The sequence below is a fragment of the Mustelus asterias genome, chromosome 6 (assembly GCF_964213995.1).
Source record: "Mustelus asterias chromosome 6, sMusAst1.hap1.1, whole genome shotgun sequence".
NCBI classification, from domain to species: domain Eukaryota; kingdom Metazoa; phylum Chordata; class Chondrichthyes; order Carcharhiniformes; family Triakidae; genus Mustelus; species Mustelus asterias.
Genome location: NC_135806.1, coordinates 63,112,871 through 63,140,164, shown reverse-complemented (window position 1 = coordinate 63,140,164; position 27,294 = coordinate 63,112,871). Strand labels below are relative to the sequence as shown.

The window sequence follows — 27,294 nt, the reverse complement described above, 5'->3', positions numbered from 1 at the left end:
CTGCCTTATCTCCATAATCTTGCACATTCTTTCTTTTCAGATAGCAATACAATACCTCAATCAAACCTGCTTCCACCACCCTCTCAGAAAATTTGTTTAAGGCTCCAATCTTTTCATCATATCATTTGTGCTCCTTTTGTCAAGTATTTTGAATGTGTGCCCTCTAGTTCTTGATGCTGTCTTGAACAAGAATAGTTTCTCGCTGTTTACCCTGTCTGTATACCCTCAAGTTACCTTCAATACTGCTATCAACTTCGCTCTGAGCCGCCTTTTTTCTGAGGAAAACTATCCCAATCCCTCGAATCAATTCTCATAGCTACAGTTTTTTATCCCTGGAATTATTCTTGTGATGCCCTCTGTACTCTCTCAATGCTTTCACATCCTTCCTCATGTATGGCACCCAGAACTGAACACACTACTCCAGATGAGGTCCAGCTATAGTGCCTTATAAGAGTTCAACATATCCGTTTTACTTTTCAAACTCAATTCTCCTATTAGTAAAGCCTTATGTTTTATTAACTGCTCTCTCAGCGTGCCCTGCCATCTTCAATGACTTATACACATATACATCGAGGTCCCTCTATTTTTGAGCCTCCTTTAGAGTTTCTCCCTTTATTTTGTATTGCCTCTCCATATTCTTCCTGTCAAAATGAATCACCTCACACTTCTCTGTATTGATTTTCATCTTGTCTGTACTCTCTGTCGGCTGTTCCGATTCATTGGCTGTCTCATTGTGTTCGCACACATGAGGACGGCCTAAACCGAGATGTTGGCTTTATGTCACACTATCAGTAACCCCCACAGCTTGCCTCCTGGACTTGCTGGCTGTCCTGTCTGGAGACAATACACATCTCTTTAACCTGTGCTTAATGCTCCCTCCTCCACTCACATTGTCTGTATCTTTAAGAACTGGTTGGCTGTAGAGATTTGCATTCTAATCAGTATTCTGTAACTTGATTTTGTGTCTCTGTGGCCTGTTTGAGAGCAAATTTCCACTCCATCTGACAAAGGAGCAGCGCTCCAAAAGCTAATGGTATTTGCTACCAAATAAACCTGTTGGACTTTAACCTGGTGTTGTTAAACTGTTACTTGATTTTCATCTGCCACTTGTCTACCCAATCTACAAACATGTCCATGTCCGTTTGAAGTTCAAAACCATCCTCATCGCAGTTTCCAATCTTTGTATCATCTGCAAATTCTAACAACCATGCCCTGAACACTACAGTCCAAGTCATTCATACATACCAGGAAGAGTAAGGATCCCAACAGAAAACCCTGGGGAACTCCACTACAAACTTTCCTTCAATCTGAAAATCTACCATTTATCACTATTTTCTCTTTACTGTCACTCAGCCAATGTTTTATCCAATTCATAAGAATGATAATCATAAGTACTAGGAGGAGGAGTAGGCAATTTAGCCCCTCAAGCTTGCTCCACCATTTAATATGATCATAGTTGATCTCATTCTCAGCCTCAACTCCACTTGCCCGCCCATTCACCATTGCCCTTCAAACCCTTACTAATTAAAAATTAGTCCACCTCTTCCTTAAATTTACTCAGTTTGATATGCACCACACTCTGGGGTGGTGAACTCCACAGACTCACAACCCTTTGAGAGAAGTAATTTCTCCTCATCTCTGTTTTAAATTGGCCACCCCTTATCCTAAAACTATGACCTCTTGTTCTAGATTGCCCTACAAGAGGAAATAGCTCTCCACATCTACTTTGTCAATTCCCCTTATCATCTCATACACCTCAATTAGATCTCCGCTCATCCTTTTAAACTCCAGGAAGTATAGACCTAAACTGCCCAATCTCACTTCGTAAGACAAACCCCTCATCTTTGGAATCGATCTAGTGAACGTCTTCTGAACCGCTTCCAATGCAACTACATCTCTCCTCAAGTAATTGCCTACTTGCCCTTTTATTCCACAAGATTGAATTTTGCTCACAAGTCTGTTATGTGTTTGGAAATGCATAAACACCATAATGCATAAACATAAATGCATAAACAGCATTTCCCTTATCAACCTTCTTTGTTACCTCCACAAAAAACATCAACAAGTTAATTATATGTGATTTTCTCTTAAAGGTTTTCCTTAATTATCCTGCACATGTGACTATTGCTGTTGTCCTGAAATACAGTTTCCAGAGGTTTCCCTACCACTGAAGTCAAACTTACTGGTATGTAAGTTGCCAGCTTTAACCTTGCACCATTTTTTGTGTAAGATTCACAATTCTCTAGTCCTCTGGAGACCCTGTGTCCAAGGAAAACTGGAAGATTATCACGAGTGTGTCTGCAATTTCTACTCTTACTTCCCTTGAATGCATCTCACTTGGTCTTGGTACTTTATCAATTTTAGGTAAAGATAGCCTTTCTAACACCTCCACCTTCTCAATTGTAAATTGCTTAAGTGTACCAGTTGCCTCCTCTTTCACCTCATCCTGGGTAGCATTATCTTCCTTTGTAAAGATAGACCTAAACTACTATTTTAACACCTCTGTTATTTCTCCAACCTCCATGTACAAGTCCTCCTTTTTATCCCTAATTGGCCCTACTCTTTCTTTTACCACACTGTTGGTATTTATATGCATTTAAAAGGCCTTGGGATTCCCTTTTATTTTAGTTATTTTATTATTCCAGATGGTCTACACATCAAATTGACCTCACCAAACAGCTTTGGATTGTTTCATGTCACCACTTCACAAGATCTCATATTTACAGATAAGGAAGGGCATTAGGCCTATGTTAATTCATCCATTCAGAATAACCTAATATCCTCCCATTGAAATCATAGAAATCCTACAGTGCAGAAGGAGGCCATTCGGCCCATCGAGTCTGCACCGACCACAATCCCACCCAGGCCCTACCCCCACATATTTTACCCGCTAATGTACGCATCTCAGGGGCAATTTTTAACCTGGCCAATCAACCTAACCCGCACATCTTTGGACTGTGGGAGGAAACCGGAGCACCCGAAGGAAACCCACGCAGACACGAGGAGAATGTGCAAACTCCACACAGACAGTGACCCGAGCCGGGAATCGAACCCGGGACCCTGGAGCTGTGAAGCAGCAGTGCTAACCACTGTGCTACCGTGCTTCATGCACAATACCAGGGTACTCTGCCATTGTGCATGAAGCCAACTCCTTAAACATCAGATTTAGTTACTTAGAATCTTTGTCTCCTTGATCCACTCCCACAGTTTAGGTTTGGGGTGGCACCGTAGCACAGTGGTTAGCACTGCTGCTTCACAGTGCCAGGGACCCGGGCTCGATTTCCGGCTTGGGTTACTGTCTGTGTGGCGTTTGCAAGTTCACCCCGTTTCTATGTGGGTTTCCTCCAGGTGCTCTGGTTTCCTCCCACATTCTGAAAGACGTGCTGGTTTGATGCATTGACCCAAACAGGCGCTGGACTGTGACGACTAGGGGAATTTCATCATAACTTCATTGCAGTGTTAATATAAGCCTTACTTGTGACTAATTAATAAATAAACTTTAATAAACTTATTCTGGATTTATCTTTCCCTTATTTTTCTTGTGTTCTTGTGTATTTTTCTTGTGTACCTTTCTTGTGTACCTTATTGCTTCACAGCTCCAGGGTCCCTGTCTTGGGTCACTGTCTGTGTGGAGTTTGCACATTCTCCTCGTGTCTGCGTGGGTTTCCTCCGGGTGCTCCGGTTTCCTCCCACAGTCCAAAGATGTGCAGGTTAGGTTGATTGGCCAGGTTAAAAATTGCCCCTTAGAATCCTAAAATGCGTAGGTTAGAGGGATTAGTGGGTAAATATGTGGGGGTAGGGCCTGGGTGGGATTGTGGTCAGTGTAGACTCGATGGGCCAAATGGCCTCCTTCTGCACTGTAGGGTTTCTATGATTTCTAAGATCAAATCTCAGATGCTGCCCCCCTTTCCATGCTGAATGGTTTTAGTTCCTCCAGTCTTTTCTCATTGTCCAGGGCCCTAATACAAGGGATCAACCTCATGGCTCTTCTTTGCACTGGCTCCAGTATTTGAACATCTTTATTGTTTATCAGTGAACAGAAGTGAATGCAATATTCAAAGTGTTGTCTGACCAAAACCATCCAGAGTAGGTCTTTCCCATGAACTCTTACCAATGTCTCTCACGATTAAGTATCCCCTCAAATCTCCTGTCTTTCAAAGAAAATTACTCCAGCCTATCCAACCTTGCCTCACAGCTAAAATTCTCCATTCCTGGCAAAACCTCGTAATTCTCTTCCATGATCTCTCAAGTATGAGGGTGAGACAATGTCCTGGCCTAGTAGTATTATCACTAGACTATTGATCCAGAAACTCAGCTAATGTTCTGGGCAGCAGGTTTGAATCCCACCACGGCAGATGGTGGAATTTGAATTCAATGAAAAATATCTGGAACCTGTTGATGACCATGAAACCACTGTCGATTGTCAGAAAAACCCATCTGGTTCACTAATATCCTTTAGGAAAGGAAATCTGACATCCTTACCTGGTCTGACCTGCATGTGTCTCCAGAACCACAGCAATGTGATTGACTCTCAACTGACCTTGGGCAACTAGGGATGGGCAATAAATGCTGGCCAACCAGCGATGCTTATGTCCCACGAATAAATTTTTAAAAATGAATTTTTAAAAATCATATCCTTCCATACTGCGATGACTAGAACTGTATGCAGTATTCTAGCTGTGGTTGAACTAATGTTTTATATAGTTCTAGCTTGGTCATCCTGCTCTTATATAATCTAGGTCAAGGACAATGAAGGAAAATATCCCATGAACCTTTGCAACCCCTTACCTACCTACCCTATTACCTTCAGGAATCTGTGGATATTCAAGGTCCCTCTGTTCCTCCACACTTCTTTGAATCCTACCATTTATTGGGTGTTCCCTTGCCTTGTTTTTCCTGTCCAAATCCATTACCTCAAACTTCTCCAAAATGAATTCGACTTGCCACTTTTCTGTCCACTTGACTAGTCCATTGATATCCTCTTCTTCACTATCAACTATCACATTTTCATATTACCTGGAAACCTCTTAATTATGCTCCAACTCATTGTCAAGCTCATTGATGTATACCATGAGTCATAAGGGACCGAGTACTGACCTTGAAGAAAGAAACAGCCTTCTGAAGCACTCATTGATTATTATCCTTTGCTTTCAGCCACCGAGCCAGTTTTGGATCTAACTTGCCACTTTCCTTGAATTGCCTGAGGTTTTTACTTTTCTGACTAGTCTGCAGTTTGTCAAAAGTCTGCCAACATCCATGCACATTAAACTCGGTGCTCTGATGGACCCTCCTTATCTCTTCAAAAAATCAATTTAGTCAGAAACAATCTTCCCTTAACAGATCTATGCTGACTGTACCTGATTAATCCATCCCTTTCTAAATGATGATTTATGTTGTCTTTTCTCTAATAATTTGTCCATCATTGAGGTTAGATTGACTGGCCTGTCATTATTCACACTGTCCATTTCTTCCTTTAGACAATGGTACAACATTAGCAGTCTTCCAACACCACACCTGTACACTGAGAGAATTGGAAAATAATGTTCCTACAATCTGATTGATTTCTTTGAACTAACAATTTAGATTGTTAAATTAAAATAATATTATAGTAATTAACTTGCATTCCCAAATATGTGATGCAGATGATCGAGAAAAGCTACTGGGAACTATAAGATTTTGAGGTTGCATAACTGTACCAAAATCTTTAACAATTAACTTACAGCAATATTATTGCTGTAATAATACAGCAATAATATAGTATTATTTTCAATATTTTCTTTATTCCAAACTTGGAGGTTCTGCTCAAATCTGAAAATGATAAACTTACCACATTACTTGGCTGGAGATCAGGAGTGATATGTTCAAATTTGTAAAGGATGTGTGAATGTTCTAATTTAGTGTTTTGCTAAGGTACTTTCAACTCCGTATGAATGGAAACCTTTGCAAATATTGAATTCTGCTACTGCTGAAATTTGTGCATTTAAAATCCTACAAAATACAACCACTTTATTCGGTTTTACCTATTCTCTATGCTTTGAAATCACTTTACAATTATAAAAAATGTACATTTTGATTCTAAATATCCTGGAATTACATATCAAAACTATTTTGCTGTTGTGTAATAACTTTAGTAGTGTACCTTTAGACATTAAAAATTGTTTAATTGATTGATACTACATGTAAAAGCACACGACTATATGATTTATTCCAGTGAACATGATACTGAGTCAGAGTTCACCAAGTCTCACGCCCTTTCCTCTGCATATGCTGAGCTAAGATAATGAGACAACTATTGCCCCTATTGGCTCTACCCGAGGCCAGAGGCTTTTTGTATCTGTCTTAGACGTGATAACACAAGTGGCTTTTTTGTGCCTGGCTCACATGTTGCATGTATCTTACCTCTTGAGAGGTGGGAAGAAAGCAACAAACACAAAAGTTCATGGCTGAAAACTATTTATGAATGGGATCTGCGTTTTTATGCTTGTTCAGCATGTAGACTCATCCGCACTGTTCCCCACCCTCAGGAACATTCCTGATAAGATCCCCCTCCTCCAAGTTCAGTTCTGTCATGTGATCCCTGCGGCTCGTGACTGCAACATGGTATCACGTGATGGCCCAACACCAGCCAATCAGTGTTGGGAGTGTATCAATGCGGGTGACGCGCTCTATAAGAAGAGGCGGCGCTCGCGAGTCGTTTGCAGGGTGGCCCCGGAGCACAGAGAAAGGGAGTAGACCTTTGTACTGCTGCTGGATATTGTCTCCACATTAACGCTCTACAGTTTGTTCAGGAAGGTGAGAAAGTCCTTTTTTTCCATTTCAGTTGCAATAGCATGAATTAGCTATTTGCTTGTTTAAAAATCCATTACTTTTGAAGGGGGGTTGGTGGTCGTCAGTATGTTGTCTTCAAACTACTGCTGAGCAAAACATTTGAGGTAGAAATGATTCGGCTCTTGTTGTGATCTGAACGAATATAATGGAGTGTTTTGCAGCCTTCTCCCTCGGCACGCTAGTACATTGACGATGCAAACACGTCTTGGGTTTGGCAATCGCTCTTTGAATAATAGACTGATCGATGGGATTTTGGGCGGATTTCCAACAATCCTTATGAAATACTACCCCATCCCTTTCCAGGCACAGCTTTTATATGACTCATGGGATTTGTTCATTCGTATTATCCGGGAATGAGAAACCCCGACCCTCAACTCGTTTGACCGTCGTTGTTGTGAAAATGTTTACCGATTGAATTCCCTGCCTAGAACAAGGGAAAGCGCCTTTATTGCCTTTTATTGGTTGATTCTCGATTGTTCCCCGATTCTTATCCAGCCGTTGGCCAGATCTTCAGTGCGTGCTTTTCGTTTTATAAAAGTGTATGACTCGTATAATTGGAATGTAACATGCTGTTGTTTTAAAGTTCTCTCTATCGGGGTGTTGGAGAAAAATCTGTGAACTGATTACATCAGTCTGAATCATGGATGGATTGAACTTTTGTCTCTTGTTTTCCTAGGATGAAGATTTTCTATACAATTTCTTTCTGCCTGGTTGGAGTCTTTGCAGCCCCAGGATTAGATCCGGAATTGAATGAACCCTGGAATCAGTGGAAGAGTTGGCATCACAAAAGCTATGCACAGGTAATGTGCTTATGATAAATTGTTGTCTAATTTGATACTTATTGGGTGAGTTTCCACCTATGTTGGTCACATGTGACTGTGATGTGGAGATGCTGGCATTGGACTGGGGTGGGCACAGTAAGAAGTCTCAACACCAGGTTAAAGTCCAACGGGTTTATTTGGAATCGTGAGCTTTTGGAGTGCTGCTCCTTTATCAGGTGAAGCTCGACCTCTGCATATTGGTATTGTGAGACTTCTTACTTGTGACTGACAAAGGTAAACTATCTTGCCTTGTTTTTCTCAACAAATTTACAGCCTTTGGCATGGTGGACCTCCTAGCATCACCATTGCCGCCCAGCTGGGTGGGACTGCTTTCACTTGTCCCTTTCTTGGGTATCTTGATTGTACAGTAAGAGTTTTAACAACACCAGGTTAAAGTCCAACAGGTTTATTTGGAATCAGGAGCTGCAGCAGAAAATATAAGGGTTGCAGAGTTGAGCTTCACCTGATAAAGGAGCAGCAATCCAAAGATGTGCGGGTTAGGTTTATTGGCCAGGTTTAAAAAATTGCCCCTTAAAGTCCTGCGATGCGTAGGTTAACGGGATTAGCGGGTAAATATGTGGGGGTAGGGCCTGGGTGTGATTGTGGTCGGTGCAGACTCGATGGGCCAAATGGCCTCCTTCTGCACTGTAGGGTTTCTATGATTTCTATGAAAGCTCACGATTCCAAATAAACCTGTTGGACTTTAACCTGGTGTTGAGACTTCTTACTGTGCCCACCCCAGTCCAATGCCAGCATCTCAACATATCTTGATTGTAACCAGGGAATCCCTTGCAATGGCTTCTGTTGTTTTTCTCTCTCTCTCTCTCTCTCTCTCTCTCTCTTTCCCCCCACCCCCCCCCCCCCCCATGACATCATCAAAAAGAAATACAGCATTAGTTTCAATATGTATGCTAAAGACACGGTTCTATGTCACCACCATCTGCCTCAACTCATTACTGTTAGTACTGACTGTCCACGTCCAATCATGGGTAGGCAGAAAGATCCTCCAATTAAATATTGCATTGAGGAAAATCAAAGCCATTGTCTGAGGTTGCTACTGCCACCACTTTACCCCTAGCTCCTGGCAACTATCTAAGGCTGAACCAGACTATGTTGGCATCTGTGACCCTGAGATGAGCTTCTAACTATGTCTGCATCTCTCCTCCAGCTTTAACTCCACCCCTGCTACAGCTCCTTACTTGCAGATCTACATTGACTCCTGATCAAGCAATCTTTAATTGTTTTCAAATCTCTCAGGCCCCATGCCTCCCTTTCTCTCTTCTAATCTTCCCCAGCTCTGCAACCCTTATACTTTCTAGCCTCATGAACATCCTGATTCTAAGGATTTCAGGACAGTAAGTGTAGGGACTGAGATAAACATAGCACAGAGGGAAGCTGCGTGGTTCAGCGGGACTGGAGGTCTGCGGTGCGTTTGGTTCAATGCAAGAAGTATAACTGGTAACTCAGATGAACTGAGAGCCTAGATTACTGCATGGAATTATATTACTGCAATTATGGAGACATGGTTAAAGGAGGGACAGGACTGGCAACGTAACTTTCTGGGATATCGTTGTTTAAATGGGACAGAAGGGGTGGGGGAGTTGCAGTGCTGATCAGGGAGCACATCACAGCTGTGAGGGATGAAACATTTTGGAGGGATCTTGTGACGCATTATAGGTGGAACTCGGGAATAGGGAGGGTGAAATCAAAATGTTTGGAGTGTACTGTATCCTGCAGGAGACGGGAACAGTTGTGCAGTCTGATACTGAAAAGGTGTGGAGGGGGAAAAAGCAGGGCAGTTGTGGTTGATGACTTTAACTTCCCCCATATTGACTGGGACTCCCTTACTGCCAGGGCCTTGGATGGAGAGCAATTTGTTAGATGTGTCCAGGAGGGCTTTTTGATACAGTATGTTCACAGCCCAACCAGGGAGGGGGCCATACTGGACTTGGAATTGGGGAATAGCTGGGCCAGGTGATCAATGTTTCATTGGGAGAGCATTTTGGGCATAGTGACCATAATTCCATAAGATTTCAGGTAGTCATGGATAAGCTCAAGAGTGGCCCTCAGGTGAGGGTGCTTAATTGGGCGAAGGCCAATTGCATTCAAATTAGACAGGAACTGGGGAATGTGGATTGGGAGCGGCTATTTGAGGGCAAATCCATGTCTGGCATGTGGGAGACTTTTAAAGGCCAGTTGATTTGAAGTGCAGGACAGGCATGCCCCCACAAAAATGAAGGCTAGAAATGGCAGAATTTGGGAACCATGGATGATGAGGGAAATTGTAAGCTTAGTCAATAGGAAAAAGGAAGCATATGGTCGGTCTAGGCATCTAAAAACTGACAAAGCCCTTGAGGGAATATGGTGAAAGTAGGAAGGAACTTAAACTCCTTTTGTTCTCCATTCTTTGACCAAAAGGGACAGCTTCTCTGTATCTACTCGTTGCAGACCCCTCATGACTTTTTATTAAAAGTGGAACTGGGAGTAGCCGCCCTCATTCCACGTTTAAGGTCCTGCCTACTTTTGCTATGCTTGAGGGCTTCATCAGTTTTTAGATGCCTAGATCTATCATGTTTCCTTTTGACTAAGCTTACAATTTTCCTTGTCATCCATGGTTCCCAAAAGGGACCATGAAATGTCTTTAGCAAACCGGGTCAAGGAGAATCAAAGGCTTTTTATGTATATTAGGAGCAGGGGGTAGCGAGAGGGAAAGTAGGTCCACTCGAGAACAATGGAGGGAAGTTGTGCGTGGAACCACAGGAAGTGGGTGAAATCCTTAGTGTGCTTTATATCGTTATTCGACAAGGAAAAATAGTGGTCAGTGGTGGGGAAGCTTTCAGGGAAGCTACTGAGCGGTAAGATAAATGCACATTGGAAGGAAATGGACTAGTTAGTGACGGGCAGCATGGTTTTCTATGGAGAAGGCCATATCACACCAACTTGGTGAGTTTTTTTTGAAGAAGTGACAAAGATAATTGAGGAAGGGCTATGGATCAGAATGGAGATGTGTAGCTATTGGTGTTCTGCAGGGATCTGTGCTGGGACCACTTGTAGTGTATATGAATGATCGGGGTGGGGATCAGATCTGATTATTAAGTTTGTGGATGACATATACATTGGTGGAGTTGTTGATAGTGCCAAGAATTGTTAGAGGATACAACAAGATGTAGACTGGAGTCTTGGGCACTGAAATGGCAGATGGAGTTTATCCGGACAAATGCAATGTGATGCATTTTGGAGGATCAAATTTGGGTGTGAATTAGGTGGAACCCTTGGGAACATTAACATACAGAGGGATCTGGGCGTGCTTAAGACCATAAGACATAGGAGCAGAATTAGGCCACTCGGCCCATCGAGTCTGCTCCGCCATTCAATCTCAGCTGATATTTTTCTCATCCCCCCCATTCTCCTGCCTTTTTCCTCATAACCCCTGATCCCCTTATTAATCAAGAACCAATCCATCTCTGTCTTAAAGGCACTCAATGACCTGGCCTCCACAGCCTTCTGCGGCAGAGTTCCACAGATTTACCATTCACCAACCAACTCAGAACAGCTTCTTCCCTGCTGCTGTCAGACTTTTGAATGGACTTAACTTGCATTAAGTTGATCTTTCTCTACACCCTAGCTATGACTGTAACACTACATTCTGCACTCTCTCATTTCCTTCTCTATGAACAGTATGTTTGTCCGTAAAACGCACAAGAAACAATACTTTTCACTATGTTAATACATGTGACAATAAATCAAATCAAAATCATTCTCTGGCTGAAGAAATTCTCCTCTGTTTTAAAGGATTGTCCCTTTTAGCCTGAGGTTGTGCCCTCTGGTTCTAGTTTCCTACTAGGGTGGCACGGTAGCACAGTGGTTAGCACTGCTGCTTCACAGCTCCAGGGACCCGAGTTCGATTCCCGGCTTGGGTCACTGTCTGTGTGGAGTTTGCACATTCTTCTCGTGTCTGCGTGGGTTTCCTCCGGGTGCTCCGGTTTCCTCCCACAGTCCAAAGATGTGCGGGTTAGGTTGATTGGCCATGCTAAAATTGCCCCTTAGTGTCCTGGGATGCGTAGGTTAGAGGGATTAGTGGGTAAAATATATAGGGATATGGGGGTGGGTGGGATTGTGGTCGGTGCAGACTCGATGGGCCGAATGGCCTCTTTCTGTGCTGTAGGGTTTCTATGATTTCTATTCGGAGTGGAAACACCCTCTCCATGTCCACTCTATCCAGGCCTCGCAGTATCCTGTAAGTTTCAATAAGATCCCCCCCCTTATCCTTCTAAGCTCCGAGTACAGACCCCGAGTCCTCAACCGTTCCTCATATGACAACTCTTCATTCCAGGGATCGTTCTTGTGGACCTCCTCTGGATCCTTTCCAAGGCCAGCACATCCTTCCTTTAGATATGGAGCCCAAAGCTGCTCACAATACTCCAAATGGGGTCTGACCAGAGCCTTATACAGCCTGAGAAGTACATCCCTGCTCTTGTATTCTAGCCCTCTCGACATGAATGTTAATATTGCATTTGCCTTCCTAACTGCTGACTGAACCTGCACGTTAACCTTAAGAGAATCTTGAACAATGACTCGCAAGTCCCTTTGTGTTTCTGATTTCCTAAGCATTTTCCCATTTAGTCTATGCCTCCATTCTTCCTTCCAAAATGCATAACCTCACACTTTTCCACATTGTATTCCATCTCCACTTCTTTGCCCACTCTCCTAATCTGTCCAAGTCCTTCTGCAGCCCCCCCCCGCTTTCTCAATACTACCTGTCCCTTTACATATCTGTATCATCTGTAAACTTAGCAACAGTGTCTTCCTCCAAATCGTTAATGTATATTGTGAAAAGTTGTGGTCCCAGCACTGACTCCTGAGGCACACCATTAGTCGCCAGCTGCCATCCTGAGACTCCTTTATTCCCATTCTCTCTGCCTTCTGCTAGTCAACCAATCCTCTATCCATGCTAGGATCTTGCCCTTAACACTATGGGCACTTAACTTATTTAACAGTCTCCTATGCGGCACCTTGTCAAAGGCCTTCTAGAAATCTAAATAAATCACGTCCACAAGCTCTCCTTTATCTAACTTTCTTGTTACCTCAAAGAACGCTAACAGATTGGTCAGACATGACCTCCCCTTGACAAAACCTATTTTATCATGCACTTCTAAGTACTCTGCAATCTCATCTTTAATAATGGACTCTAAAATCTTGCCAATGACCTGAAGTCAGGCTAACTGGCCTACAATTTCCCGTCTGCTGCCTGCCTCCCCTCCTCAAACAGCGGTGTTACATTTGCTACTTTCCAGTCCTCTAGCCTCCCTGCCTCCAGTGATTCCTGAAAGATCACCACCAATGCCTCCACAATTTCCTCAGCTATCTCTTTTAGAACCCTGGGGTGTAGTCCATCCAGTCCAGGTGATTTATCCACCTTCAGACCTTTCAATTTCCCCAGTACCTTCTCAATGATGGCCACTACACTCACCTGTGGTCCCTGACTCTCCTGGAGCTCTGGCATCCCACTGGTGCCTTCCACTGTGAAGACCGATGCAAATTAACTATTCAGTTCCTCTGCCATTGCTTTGTTTCCTATTATTACTTCTCCAGCCTCATTTTTCCAGTGGTCCAACAGCTATCTTTGCTCCTCCTACCTTTTTATATATTGAAAAAAACTCTTCCTATCTTTTATATTACTAGCTTACACTCCTATTTCATCATCTGCCCCCTTATTGCTTTTTTTAGATGTCCTCTGCTCGCTTTTAAAGGCTTGCCACTTTGTATGTTTTTTCTATTTGCTTTTTATGCTGTCCTTGACTTCCCTCGTCAGCCATGGATGCCTTGTCCTCCCCTTCACATGTTTCCTCCTCCTTGGGATGAATTTCTGTTGTGCCTCCCAAATAAGTCTCAAAAACTCCTGCCATTGCTCTTCCACTGTCTTCCCTGCTAGGCTCCCTTTCCAATCAACTCTGGCCAGCTCCTTCCTCCATGTCTTTGTAGTTACCTTTATTTAATTGTAATACCGTTACATCTGACTCCAGCTTCGCCCACTCAAACTGCAGGGTAAATTCTATCATATTGTGGTCACTGCTCCCTAAGGGTTCCTTCACCTTAAATTCCCCAATCAAGTCTGCCTCATTACACATCACCAAATCCAGAATTGCCAGTTCCCGAATAGGCTTTGTCACAAGCTGCTCCAAAAAACATCTCTTAGACATTCCACAAATTCCTTTTCTTGGGATCCACTACCTACCTGATACTCCCAGTCCACCTGCATATTGAAGTCCCCCATGATTATTGTAATATTGCCTTTTTTATACGCCTTTTCTATCTCCTGATTTATTTTCTGCCCCACATCCTGACTACTGCTAGGGAGCCTGTACATAACTCCCATCAGGGTCTTTTTACCTTTGCGATTCCTCAACTCTACTAGAAGGTTCTGTGCCTTCTGATCCTATATCACTTGCTATCGATTTAACTTCATTCCTTACTAACAATGCAACCGCACCCCCTTTTTCCATCTGCCTGCCCTTCTGATAAGGGACACATGCTTGGATATTTAGATCCCAACCCTGATCCCCTTGCAGTCACGTCTCTGATGCCCACAACATGGTACTGGCCAATTTCAATGTGCGCAACAAGCTCATTTACCTTGGTCTGTATTCTGCGTGCATTTAGGTACAACACCCTCAGTCCTGCATTGACCACCTCCCTCTCATACTTGTCACTTTTTTTGCTCTGCCTAAGTTAGATTCCTGCCACCTTCAATATTCTGTTCTCTTGCGTGGTCTGGAAACTTTACTAACCTCTTGAGCTCTCGGCCCCATTAACCTGCACTTCTACCCTCTCTTTTAACTTTGATTTTCTAATTCTCCATACAACTGAACCACGCCCACCCATAGCCAAAGCACCTAACCAGCACGTCTTTCGGACTGTGGGAGCAAACCGGAGCACCTGGAGGAAACCCGCGCAGGCACGGTTGGGGGCAGGGGGAACGTATAAATTCCAGTCATCCGAGATGGGAATCGAACCCGGGTCCCTGATGCTGTGACGCAGCAGTGCTATCAGGCTGCATTTGGAGTATTGTGTGCAGTTCTGATCACCAGACTACCAGAAGGACGTGGAAGCTTTGGAGAGAGTGCAAAGAAGATTCACCAGGGATGTTGTCTGGTCTTGCGGGTGTTGCCTATGAGGAGACGTTGAATAAACTAGAATTGTTTTCACTGGAAAGACAGAGGCTGAGGGGAGCCCTGAGAGGGGTCTACAAAATTGAGGCAGTCGGAGGCTTTTTCTCAAGATGGAAGTGTCAATTCCAGCGGGGAAAGGTTTTCACACACAGAATGGTGGGTGCTGGAACGCGCTGCCAGAGGAGGTGGTGGAAGCAGACACATTAGCAACACTTAAGAGGCATCTGAATGGGTACATAGAGGGATATGGACCAAATAAGGTTTTTTTAGTTTAGTTAAGGCATCATGATTGGCACAGGCCTGAAGGGCCTGTTTCTGTGCTGTACTGTTCTTTGTTCTAATAACTCCCATCACTGGCTTTTTAAAGTTTTAGAACTCCCTTATATGCCTTTACCTTGCATTCCTCCATGAAACCTACTTCTTTGACTCTATCTTTGTCCATCTGCCTTTTTATATCTCCTCCTGTGGCTTTGTATGGAACTTTTGCTTTATTCCTGTGAAGCATCTGTTAAGGCTGTTATATAAATACAGGTTATGGTATTTTAAAAGCGTGTCTTTTCAGAAAGAAGAAGGTTGGAGGCGAATGGTGTGGGAAAAGAACCTTCGAAAAATTGAACTTCACAACTTGGAACACTCTCTTGGGAAGCATTCATTCAAAATGGGAATGAACCACTTTGGAGACATGGTGGGTTAAACATTCTGTTGGAAATGTTCATTGTGGCCTGATCCCTACTTGCGCATCTGAAAATAAATCAGATGGTTAGTGTAGCAGTGTTAAAATAATCCAATTATTCTGTAACAAACTTTTTGAACAGGAAACACAGCTGTGTAGAGTGAGTGACCTGTAAAGGCTTAGGATTTTTAAGTGAAGTGTGCTCTTTGTCTGTTAAATAAGTTCACTTTAGGAACTCCTAGTGCATGCAAAGCTTTCCTGAACAATAACTGCTGACTCATGTTAGCTTGAGATTTCTTAACATAATTAACACTTTGTATTTGTAGACAAATGAAGAATTTAGACAGATTATGAATGGATACAAGATGAAACCAGCTGTAAAGAAGACTCGAGGCTCTCTCTTTTTGGAGCCCAACTTTCTAGAGGTACCCAGGAAGGTTGATTGGCGTGAAGATGGATATGTCACCCCAGTTAAAGACCAGGTATATAATTGTAAATAATCCGTCCAAATACAATAATTCCTACCAACTGAAAGCAATATAATAATGCATTCTTTTTCACAGGGACAATGTGGCTCATGTTGGGCATTTAGTACCACTGGAGCCCTTGAAGGTCAACACTTTAGAAAGACTGGTAAGCTGGTCTCGCTTAGTGAGCAGAATCTTGTAGACTGTTCAAAACCTGAAGGAAATGAAGGATGCGATGGTGGGCTGATGGACCAGGCATTCCAGTACGTGCAAGATAATGGTGGAATTGATTCTGAGGACTCCTATCCTTATCTTGGAACGGTAATTTACTAACTTATTTCCAGATTTTGACGGTGTATTTTTATCTTCATTTTCCTCCTTGCCCCACACTCTTATTACTACTACAACAACCTGCATTTGCAAAGCACCTTTTACCTTAATGAGACATCCTAAGGTGTTTCAAAAGGAGCATTACAAAACTGTATGACAGCAAGCAACTTCAGATGTGGTCAGATAGCCAGAAGCTTGGCCAAATGGATAGTTTTCTTTTAGAAGTGAAGTGCCTTAAAGGGAAATAGAGAATGTATTCCAGTGCTTGGGTCCCAGCAAGTGAAGGAATGATTCATAGAGGCCAGAATTAGAGTGCAGATATCAGAGAGGGGCCTGAAGTTGGAGGGCATTGGAGATGGGGAGGAGGAGACCCATGAGGGATTTGAAAATAAGTATTTAAATTTAAGATGTTTCACCTATAACCACAGTAGATCAGGTTGAGATGGATAGATGGTGTTTATTTTTGCCACATTTGAGTTATCATAAAATCCAGTGCAGAATGAGGCCATTGGACCCATCAGATCTGCAACAACAATCCCACCCAGGCCCTATCCTCGTCACCCCACATAATTACCCTGCTAAACCCATTAACCTACGCATCCCAGAATACTAAGGTTGATTTGCTATGCTAAATTGCCCCAAACACACCCACTGAGTGTGGGAGGAAACCCACGCAGACATGGGGAGAATGTGCAGACAGTGACCCAAGCCGGGAATCAAACCCAGGTCGTTGGAGCTGTGAGGCAGCAGTGCTAACCACTGCTACCATGGCAGAGGTGGGAATCTGATTTGTTGCTTGGGGGGGGGGGGGTCCAAACATAGATTGCTGGGTAAAATGGGCATGGATTTGGGAGATGACAAGACCATTTATTTTTATGCAATGAAAAATTATTCTTGCCACATGTTTTGCTTCATTGCAAGATGCATGACAATACAACAAATCTTTTAAAGGACTCCGTTATCTAAACAGATTAATCACATTTAGCAATGCAGAACAAGAAGCGAAACAATGAAGTATCTAAACAAAATAACTCATGACATTCATTCCCAAAAAGTGCTTTTTAAGTTCTTGCACCTGATGAGGTGACAACTCTGAAACATGTCTTTGTAATTAAGTCCTAAAAAGAGGACAATTGACTTATCGTGTCTCATCGTGTTAAAACTTATCATTTGAAAAAACACTTGTGGAAGTTTTTTTAATTCTCTTGCCACTAAGTACTTGGATTATTTATTTGAGCCTCCTGTGTTGTAATCATTCAGCTGGCTTTTTGCAAGTGTGCTTGACAGTATTGAGTTTGACTGAACATTGGAATGGTCACTAAGCCAGGCAACTTTTCTACTTTAAATGCTATTTATTAGCACACCTATATTGGCGGAGAGATTTGGTGTTAGCTCTTTGAAATTATTGTACATAACACTTGTGACAAAGGATACTTAACAAACTATAATACTTTGTAGGTCTGATGACTAATTGCACAACTATTTACTGGCAACTTGATCTAGCATTTCTGTGAATCGCCAAGTGTACTAGCTGCTTCCTTCAGATAAACATGATGTGAAAATACCGACACAGTATGTAGATAGGCCAACAAGAGGCGAGGCCACATTGGATTTGGTACTGGGTAATGAACCAGGCCAGGTTAGATTTGGAGGTAGGTGAACACTTTGGTGATAGTGACCACAATTCGGTTACGTTTACTTTAGCGATGGAAAGGGATAGGTATATACCGCAGGGCAAGAATTATAGCTGGGGGAAAGGAAATTATGATGCGATTAGGCATGATTTAGGATGTGGAAGGAAACTGCAGGGGATGGGCACAATTGAAATGTGGAGCTTGTTCAAGGAACAGCTACTGTGTGTCCTTGATAAGTATGTACCTGTCAGGCAGGGAGGAAGTGGTCGAGCGAGGGAACCATGGTTTACTAAAGAAGTTGAATCTCTTGTGAAGAGGAAGAAGGAGACTTATGTAAAGATGAGACATGAAGGCTCAGTTAGGGTGCTTGAGAGTTACAAGTTAGCCAGGAAGGACCTAAAGAGAGTTAAGAGCCAGGAGGGGACATAAGAAGTCTTTGGCAGGTAGGATCAAGGAAAACCCTAAAGCTTTCTATAGGTATGTCAGGAATAAAAGAATGACTAGGGTAAGATTAGAGCCAGTCAAGGACAGTAGTGGAAAGTTGTGCGTGGAGTCCAAAGAGATAGGAGAGTTGCTAAATGAATATTTTTTGTCTTTGTCCTGTGTGAATACTGACTATGTTGTCGAGGAGGATACTGAGATATAGGCTATTAGACTAGACGGGATTGAGGTTCATAAGGAGGAGGTGTCAGCAGTTCTGGAAAGTGTGAAAATAGATAAGTCCCCTGGGCCAGATGGGATTTATCCTAGGATTCTCTGGGAGGCTAGGGAGGAGATTGCAGAGCCTTTGGCTTTGATCTTTGTCATCACTGTCTACAGGAATAGTGCCAGAAGACTGGAGGATAGCAAATGTTGTCCCCTTGTTCAAGAAGGAGTAGAGACAACCCTGGTAATTATAGACCAGTGAGCCTTGCTTCTGTTGTGGGCAAAGTTTTGGAAAGGATTATAAGAGATAGGATTTATAATCATCTGGAAAGGAATAATTTGATTAGGGATAGTCAATACGGTTTTGTGAAGGGTAGGTCGTGCCTCACAAAGCTTATTGAGTTATTTGAGAAGGTGACCAAAGAGGTAGATGAGGGTAAAGCAGTTGATGTGGTGTATATGGATTTCAGTAAAGCGTTTGATAAGGTTCCCCATGGTAAGCTATTGCAGAAGATACGGAGGCATGGGATTGAGGGTGATTTAGCGGTTTGGATCAGAAATTGGCTAGCTGTAAGAAAACAGAGGGCGGTGGTTGATGGGAAATGTTCATCCTGGAGTTCAGTTACTAGTGGTGTACCGCAAGTATCTGTTTTGGGGCCACTGCTGTTTGTCATTTTTATAAATGACCTGGATGAGGGCGTAGAAGGGTGGGTTAGTAAATTTGCGGATGACACTAAAGTCGGTGGAGTTGTGGACAGTGCAGAAGGATGTTGCAGGTTACAGAGGGACATGGATAAGCTGCAGAGCTGGGCTGAGAGGTGGCAAATGGAGTTTAATGTGGAAAAGTGAGAGGTGATTCACTTTGGAAGGAGTAACAGGAATACAGAGTACTGGGCTAATGGTAAGATACTTGGTAGTGTGGATGAGCAGAGAGATCTCAGTGTCCATGTGCATAGATCCCTGAAAGTTGGCACCCAGGTTGACAGGGTTGTTGAGAAGGCGTACAGTGTTAGCTTTTATTGGTAGAGGTATTGAGTTTTGGAGCCAGGAGGTCATATTGCAGCTGTACAAAACTCTGGTGCGGCCGCACTTGGAGTATTGCGTACAGTTCTGGTCGCCGCATTATAGGAAGGATGTGGAAGCATTGGAAAGGGTGCAGAGGAGATTTACCAGGATGTTGCCTGGTATGGTGGGAAGGTCTTGAGGAAAGGCTGAGGGACTTGAGGCTGTTTTTGTTAGAGAGAAGAAGGTTAAGAGGTGACTTAATAGAGGCATACAAGATGATCAGAGGATTAGATGGGGTGGACAGTGAGGGCCTTTTTCCTCGGATGGTGATGGCTAGCACGAGGGGACATAGCTTTAAGTTGAGGGGTGATAGATATAGTAAGAAGTTTAACAACACCAGGTTAAAGTCCAACAGGTTTATTTGGTAGCAAAAGCCACACAAGCTTTCGAGGCTCTGAGCCCCTTCTTCAGGTGAGTGGGAATTCTGTTCACAAACAGAACTTATAAGACACAGACTCAATTTACATGAATAATGGTTGGAATGCGAATACTTACAACTAATCCAGTCTTTAAGAAACAAAACAATGGGAGTGGAGAGAGCATCAAGACAGGCTAAAAAGATGTGTATTGTCTCCAGACAAGACAGCCAGGGGCTCAGAGCCTCGAAAGCTTGTGTGGCTTTTGCTACCAAATAAACCTGTTGGACTTTAACCTGGTGTTGTTAAACTTCTTACTGTGTTTACCCCAGTCCAACGCCGGCATCTCCACATCATGATAGATATAGGACAGATGTCAGAGGTAGGTTCTTTACTCAGAGTAGTAAGGACATGTTGCCCTGCCTGCAACAGTAGTGGACTCTCCAACATTAAGGGCATTTAAATGGTCATTGGCTAAACATATGGATGATATTGGAATAGTGTAGGTTAGATGGTCTTTAGATTGGTTTCACAGGTCGGCGCAACATCGAGGGCCGAAGTGGCTGTGCTGTAACGTTCTATGAAAATAGAGCCCTGCTCTCTTCAATTGTGGCTGCCAAAATGAACTAATTTGGTAGTAATAACTTGTATTGCTGTTAGCTTCTATATCTTCAACAGTTCAGACTAGGATATATGACAGCATGATGGCCAAGTAATAGTCCTTTTCTATAACGGGTGAAGGGGAAATTTTCTAAAGGAGTTTTGTGTTGCTTAGTAGCTAGGTTCAGTGATTTTTCTTTTTTAAAAAACATTGTAAACGACTGCCCTTTGAAGCACTGAATTTGTTTTTCTATTCCAGGATGATCATCCTTGTCACTATGATCCCACATACAATTCAGCTAATGATACTGGGTTTGTAGATATTCCCAGTGGTAAAGAGAGAGCCATGATGAAAGCTGTTGCTTCTGTTGGACCAGTTTCTGTTGCCATTGATGCTAGCCACCAGTCATTCCAATTCTATGAATCTGGTAAGAATTTGAGTATTTGTCATTTGTCGATGATGCTGAAAGACATCACCTAGATCCTATGCATCCAGGATTTGTTACCTACCACACACAAATACTGCAGGTACAAGAAATCTGAAATAAAAACAATGCTGGAAACGCACAGCATCTAAAGAGAGACACAATTTCATGGCGTCTCTCTTGTATTTTGTTATCAAGTAGGCTGCAGCTGAACCTGTAGCGTACTGTATCTGCACTGCTGGTTTTTGGGGTGAGGATTCGCAAATTGGATGCACCAATGGGAGAAACTTGCCAGTATCAGTATGCCTTTTACACATTCTAGATTTTAAGTGGCCTACTGTGGGGAGGGAGCAAGCAGACTCTAATTTAACTTGGACTCCAAATAGAAAAGTTGGGGTTTTTCTTTTTTTTTCCCATTTTGCTTTTTGTTCTGCATTGCTAAATGTGACTAATCTGTTTAGATAATGGAGTCCTTTAAAAGTCAAAAACTTTGTATTCTGCGCACTTTGATGTTTGTATGCCAAAGATGAAGGTTTTTGGGAAGGAAGCAGATCAAATTCAGAGATGAGACAATCGGTTGATATTTCTTGGGCAATTTTTGGGGCAGGAATGGGGCTTTTCTTAATGTGGGAATGACACTTTCCTTGATATCCAATGAATGGCTAGGCAATAAAGACACACACACCCAGGTTGGCAGTGGTATGTAAACATCCTATCCTGCATCTCATTTTTCACGTTGTGATAAGATACAGCTCCTCTGCAACTTGGTGGGGCTGATGAATGGTGAGGTGTGTTGTAGCTGATCAGGAATCCCTGGTACCTTTTCATTTGAGACCTGTTACAGCTGCTTCACTGATCATTTTCGTGATCTCCTCGTGAGCCTGTTCTTGGGCCTAGCCAAACGTGCCATTAACAGGTCCAGGCATCGGGTGACCGAGTGGGTTGTTTGTCTCTCCCTCTACTGCGGCCAGATTCGCAGCCGCCACTCCCCCCCCCCCCCCCCCCCTTAGGAAAAGCTCCAAGCACAGAACCCACTGAGAGAAAATAGTGACCCCTAGTTCTAGATTCTCTGACAAGAGGAAACAACCTCTGCACATCCACCCTCAGGATTTTAAAGGTTTTGATCAAGTCATCTCTTGCTCTTCTAAACTCTACTGAATAGAAACAGAACCTTGGCAACCTCATGAGCTAACTTGCCCATTCCTGGTATTTAGTAAACCTGTGAACTATTTCACATAACTACATATTTCCTTGAAAAGGAAACAAATACTGTACACAATACCCCAGATGTGGACTCACCAATGCCTGACAATTGGGACAGCTGGATTAACTTTTAAACAAAGTTTTAAGGCAAAATGGTCAGTGGGAATGGAAACTGACGCTGAACACTGTATATGGTCTTCCATGAGTGATTAGTTTCTGTCAAACCATTTGTTTTATTTAAAGGTATCTACTATGAAGCTGACTGTAGCTCCACAGATCTGGACCATGGTGTGCTAGTAGTAGGATATGGCTTTGAAAGAGAAGATGTGGATGGAAAGAAATATTGGATTGTTAAAAACAGGTGCACTTATTGACTATAAGTTTCAAATTTAACTCGTCTCTTGTGTGAACATCTTTTAATACTATTGTCTTTTTTTCTTAGCTGGAGTGACCAGTGGGGTGACCAAGGATATGTACTGATGGCCAGAGGTAGACACAACAATTGTGGGATTGCCACAGCATCTAGTTACCCTCTAGTATAAATATTGAATACCCTAATTCAAATAATTTGAAGTGTACCAAGGTACTATGGCTGACATGGTGCCTCTGGACAGGTTCTGTTATTTCCCCACAGGACTAAGTTTTCCTTTTTATCAGAAGTTGCTCGAGTACTGCTATTGGAGTTCTGTTGTCAAACTAGCAAAATCACAATTGATCTAAGACTAGTTTGAATGGCCTCGTAGTTGTAACTACATAATGTTGTTTTGTTCTAAGCAACATCATAAATATTGTTAGCCATGAACTATTTTAAAGTAATACATGTTACAATACTTTTTAAGTAAGCTGTTTTATGAAATACTTGATGCCAAATTTTTCTTCTACCATAATAAGAAATGTTTCCACTTACCTGAGTGTCTTGCTTTATTGGTATTAAACTGTGTAATTGCTGTGCAATGCGCAATAAAATGTCACTTTTATGTCTACTTTGCTCTATATCAAATACTTAAATCCACACCTTATCATGACTCTAATGTACTGTTCGTGCTTATGGAGTAATAAATACAACCAGTGGGATTTTTGATCCGTAACAAAACCGTTTTTGTGCATGAACTATTGTCACTCACTTTCAAATCTTTGCTCTCCAAATCAATACTGTTGCTTTGTTACATCTAGTCCAGGTTTTCTGTTGCAGTGGTACAGAACAGCTGATCTGTAGTTCGGCAGCTTGTCTAATTGTATACATTGTTGTTTACCATGAAATCTATTCCAGTTAGAATACCCTAAATATCCTTTGTTTTCCAATATTATTCCTTTTCAAATGCTTTTAATTGCACTAGCTATAGAATGCATCAGCTATGAAACTTGCACTTTTTTGAGGTTTTTTTCTGGACTAGCACAAGTTTATTTCTAATCTGAGATGTTCTTCCCTCCTCCCCCTCCCCCCCCAACATTTCATCAGTTTATCAAGTCTCTACATTCCTGACCATTAGTTTTTGTGTGAAGCTGACTGAGTTATGTACTCCCAATTGCCATTTATTTTAATTACAGTCGCCCTTGCAATTGTGATGAAGTCAACAAGCCGTTAGCACCTTGTAGCTAGGTTTTAATGACTGCTGTCTCTAGAATCCTTGACCTTCGCTCTTTTATATTTCTATCATTACATGGTGACGTTGGGGGATGGTTGGGACTAAATGTGGAGGGAGGGAATATGTGGAGAAGACAGATTAGGAAAAGGGTTGTTTTTGGGGGAGGATGTGGGGTAGGAAAGATGAGCTGATTGCAATATGGGTGCAGAAGAGGGACTTCACTGAGCTTTGCCGGTAGCACAATAGTTCACACTACTGCCTCAGCACCGGGGACCTGGGTTCAATTCCCGACTTGGGTCACTGTCTGTGTAGAGTTTGCACGTTCTCCCCGTGTCTGTGTGGGTTTCCTCCGGTTGCTCTGATCTGGAAATAATCTACTAATGACCGTGCAACCATTGTTGATTGTCAGAAAAACCCACCTGGTTCAGTAATGTCCTTTAGGGAAATCTGACCATAACTGATCCAGCCTACATGTGACTCCAGAGCCACAGCAATGTGGTTGACTCTCAACTGCCCTCTGGCAGGGATGGGCAATAAACGCTGGTCAGCCAGTGACGCCTGTGTCCTACAAATGAATTTAAAATATATACACCCAGGTCCCTCTGCTCCTGTGCCCCTTTAAGAATTGCACATTCGTTTATTGTGCTGGGTGCATCTCACCGCTTGTAGTTACTCGTGCTAAACTTTTAAGAGCAAAAATAATATACAGTTACAGTTTAATTTTACAGCAGCATGATAAACTGTAATATGAGCAGCTGACAGTATCAGTAGCAAATGCCATAATGTACAACATCCAGATCATCACGAGTTCACAGACTCTTATTTACATTTTTGCAAAAATAAAGCTAGGCACCCATCGCCTTGGATATTGTGGCTTGCTGCTTGAAAAGAACTCAACGATACAGAGATGGTACATAGCAGAAACAGTCACCTTGTCTCGATATTCTGCCTCAATCACTAACCTTGGACATGAATTACGTCCTTGCAACTGAGAACTTGCCCTTGTTTTCTGTTCTAATTGCCTCTTGTTCTAGACACCTCAACCACTAGAAACAGCAAGTGTCATATCAAACACTAATCTTCGTTCTTAACAAAAGATCTGATTTTATAAATCAGTGGAATATAATTCCGAAGGTGCCATTCTGAAACACTTCTCAGTAAAAGGCACAGGGTGTAATTTTCCCAGAATCAGTGTCAGGTTCAGACTGAAAACTGGTACGTATCTCTCCAGAAGCACAGGCGAATTTTCACTCCAAATTTTCTAGCATTGTGTGCCGTCACTCTGGTGGGACGGAGCCTGATAGAGCCGGCAGGGTCAGCTCTACAGAGATCGGGGTGCCATCTTTAAAGGCACATTTCCTCCCCCAAATGTGCAATGGGGCATCTCCCACTTTAAGTGGCATTGCTAGGGGGCCCGGCCATGTCCCTCACCAGCCTGAGGTTACACTTCTGTGCCCCCCGGTGTGGTCATCACGGCTGGTTTTAGTTTATGAAAAGCAGTGGTGTTTTGCGCCTGGCTGATGCCACAGCTGGATGAGAGGATATGGCGAGGGCAGAAGTAGTGACATTAAAAATAATCACATTTATTTTTAAATATGCTAATTAGGCTCACGCCCTTCCTGCATGCGAACCTGATCGTGTCAATGGAGCAGAGGTGGGGAAGATACCAAATTGAAATCTCACTCTAACCAATCCCGTTTTGGGCCATTCGCAAAATGTAATGGCCGTTATAGGAATTGCGCCCGTGACTAGCACAGCCCAGCCCCTGGATCGTGGCCACAGTGTGTACTCTATTCAGTTCTGGTTACTGAGACAAAAAGGAAAGTTTCAGGCCCTTTTCATAGAACATACATATGAATGGTTCCTGGAGTCAGAGAATTTAATAATGCAAAAAGTTTGAAAAAAACCTGGGCCCTTTGGCTTTGAAAAGAACCTTACCGAGCCCTTCATTGTCTGTAAAGTGCTTTAGGATATTCTATTATCTTGAAAAGATCTGTTGAGGACCTGCAAGTTCCTTTTTTTTCCCTGCCTGTTGTTTTTCCATTCATCCTTCCTTCCCATCCCACAAAAGCTCTGCTTCAAAGTAGAATAGGGTTCACAAGTGTAAACTCCCTGCTGGTTGCAGAGGTCAAAATGTTAAAGCTGTTTTTACTTTGTGGCTTCAAGAGCGTAATGTTATACTGATCTCTATGTGTCACTTTCTCTTTATTTTATTCCATTTACCACTGCACTCTGGAGTCAGGCAAGACTGTCCTCTCTCTTCTGCCTTGTTCATGTGCTGTATCAAACCTTTGGCTGAGTCCATACAGAAAGACATGAGTATTAGAGTGGTGATTATCGCAGGCAGTGGAGGCACTCAGGACAAAGCCTTATTGTACATGGACAGTGTTGCCATCTTCTGCTCAGATCCACTGTTTGTTCTGCAACCAGTTTAAACTTGGGAACGAAAGTAAATTGCAGCAAGAGCAAGGCCACGTTCTTTGGGAACTGAGCTGGCCTATCCTTTGTTCCCTTCACAGCAGGTCAGACTTACCTGTTAGGAGCAAGGGATGTGGTTCAGAGGGACCAAAGAGTGTGCCAAAAACTTTAAGGAGCATATAGCCAAGGTCAAAAAGAAACTGAGCATCCCAGAGCGACAATCCCTCTCCATTGTGGGTAAGGACCTGGTCATCAAGTGCAGGTCATGTGTTGCTCATGTGGTGTAGGTCTGTTCCTGAACCACAGTGGTCATTTCAACTGGAAATTGAATTGAACCGTTTCCACAGGAACCCCATGTACAAATGTAGGTAAAGGCAGCAAATGTCACCCTATCCTGATGGCCATTTTTGTGTGTGGCAATATCAAACTGCAGAGCTCCTCAATACACAAACAAGTATCACCACTTGCTAATGTTTTATCTGTCCTGTGTTGCAAAGGATGGGTCTGCCCACTTTGCCATTTCCAGTGAGTTGGACTGTGCCTTACCACCCATCCCTGATAGTAATGTTTGTTCAGAAAAAAACATCTTTGCCCACAAGTCCCTGAAGCTGTAGTCACGTTATCTCCCAGCGACCCTATAGAAACAGGAGATTGTGGATCCTGTCGGAGATTTCCCCGACTGTCAAATGCCTCATCTCCAGAATTTTCAACTGACCACCATGAAATAGCTTGGTTGATAGTGAGAAGGGCCCTCTGTATCAGATTCTTCCTACATATCTGGAGTCTGAGTGCCACTGTATACTGCCCTCAAGGTGGCTGTGATGCTCCCCTCCCTTACACTTCTGGAATGTGCCTTTGCAAAGTAGCTCTGAGAAGAAATGCAATAGTTTTGTCAAAGTTCACAAGAAACTCCATAACACTGAACTCGACATGAGCTGTTCCCAGGAACGCACACTGGAACAAACATCAAAGGCTGCTGGAGGACCATTGACTCAATGATAGATGCTCTTTGGTCCACCAAAGCTTTTTGGTCTTCCAGTACAAAGAGCTGAATATGACAGTGTTACTGACTGA

General features: G+C 42.8%; 1 protein-coding gene across 1 annotated transcript; it reads left to right on the top strand.

Moving 5' to 3' along the window:
* Positions 1-6,631: 6,631 nt before the first annotated feature.
* ctsla (cathepsin La) lies at positions 6,632-23,199 on the top strand. Its single transcript, XM_078214413.1, has 8 exons — positions 6,632-6,792; positions 7,505-7,628; positions 15,381-15,503; positions 15,818-15,973; positions 16,055-16,279; positions 20,848-21,016; positions 22,460-22,577; positions 22,659-23,199. Exons 2-8 carry the CDS (start codon positions 7,506-7,508, stop codon positions 22,756-22,758), a joined length of 1,014 nt encoding a protein of 337 aa, XP_078070539.1. The 5' UTR covers positions 6,632-6,792; position 7,505; the 3' UTR covers positions 22,759-23,199.
* Positions 23,200-27,294: the final 4,095 nt, after the last annotated feature.

Bases quoted from the DNA above. Each gene is read 5' to 3' on its own strand.
- ctsla (XM_078214413.1), top strand. From the start codon at position 7,506: ATGAAGATTTTCTATACAATTTCTTTCTGCCTGGTTGGAGTCTTTGCA. The intron at 15,504-15,817 runs GTGGGTTAAACA...TTGTATTTGTAG, and splicing joins TGAACCACTTTGGAGACATG to ACAAATGAAGAATTTAGACA. The intron at 15,974-16,054 runs GTATATAATTGT...TCTTTTTCACAG, and splicing joins TCACCCCAGTTAAAGACCAG to GGACAATGTGGCTCATGTTG.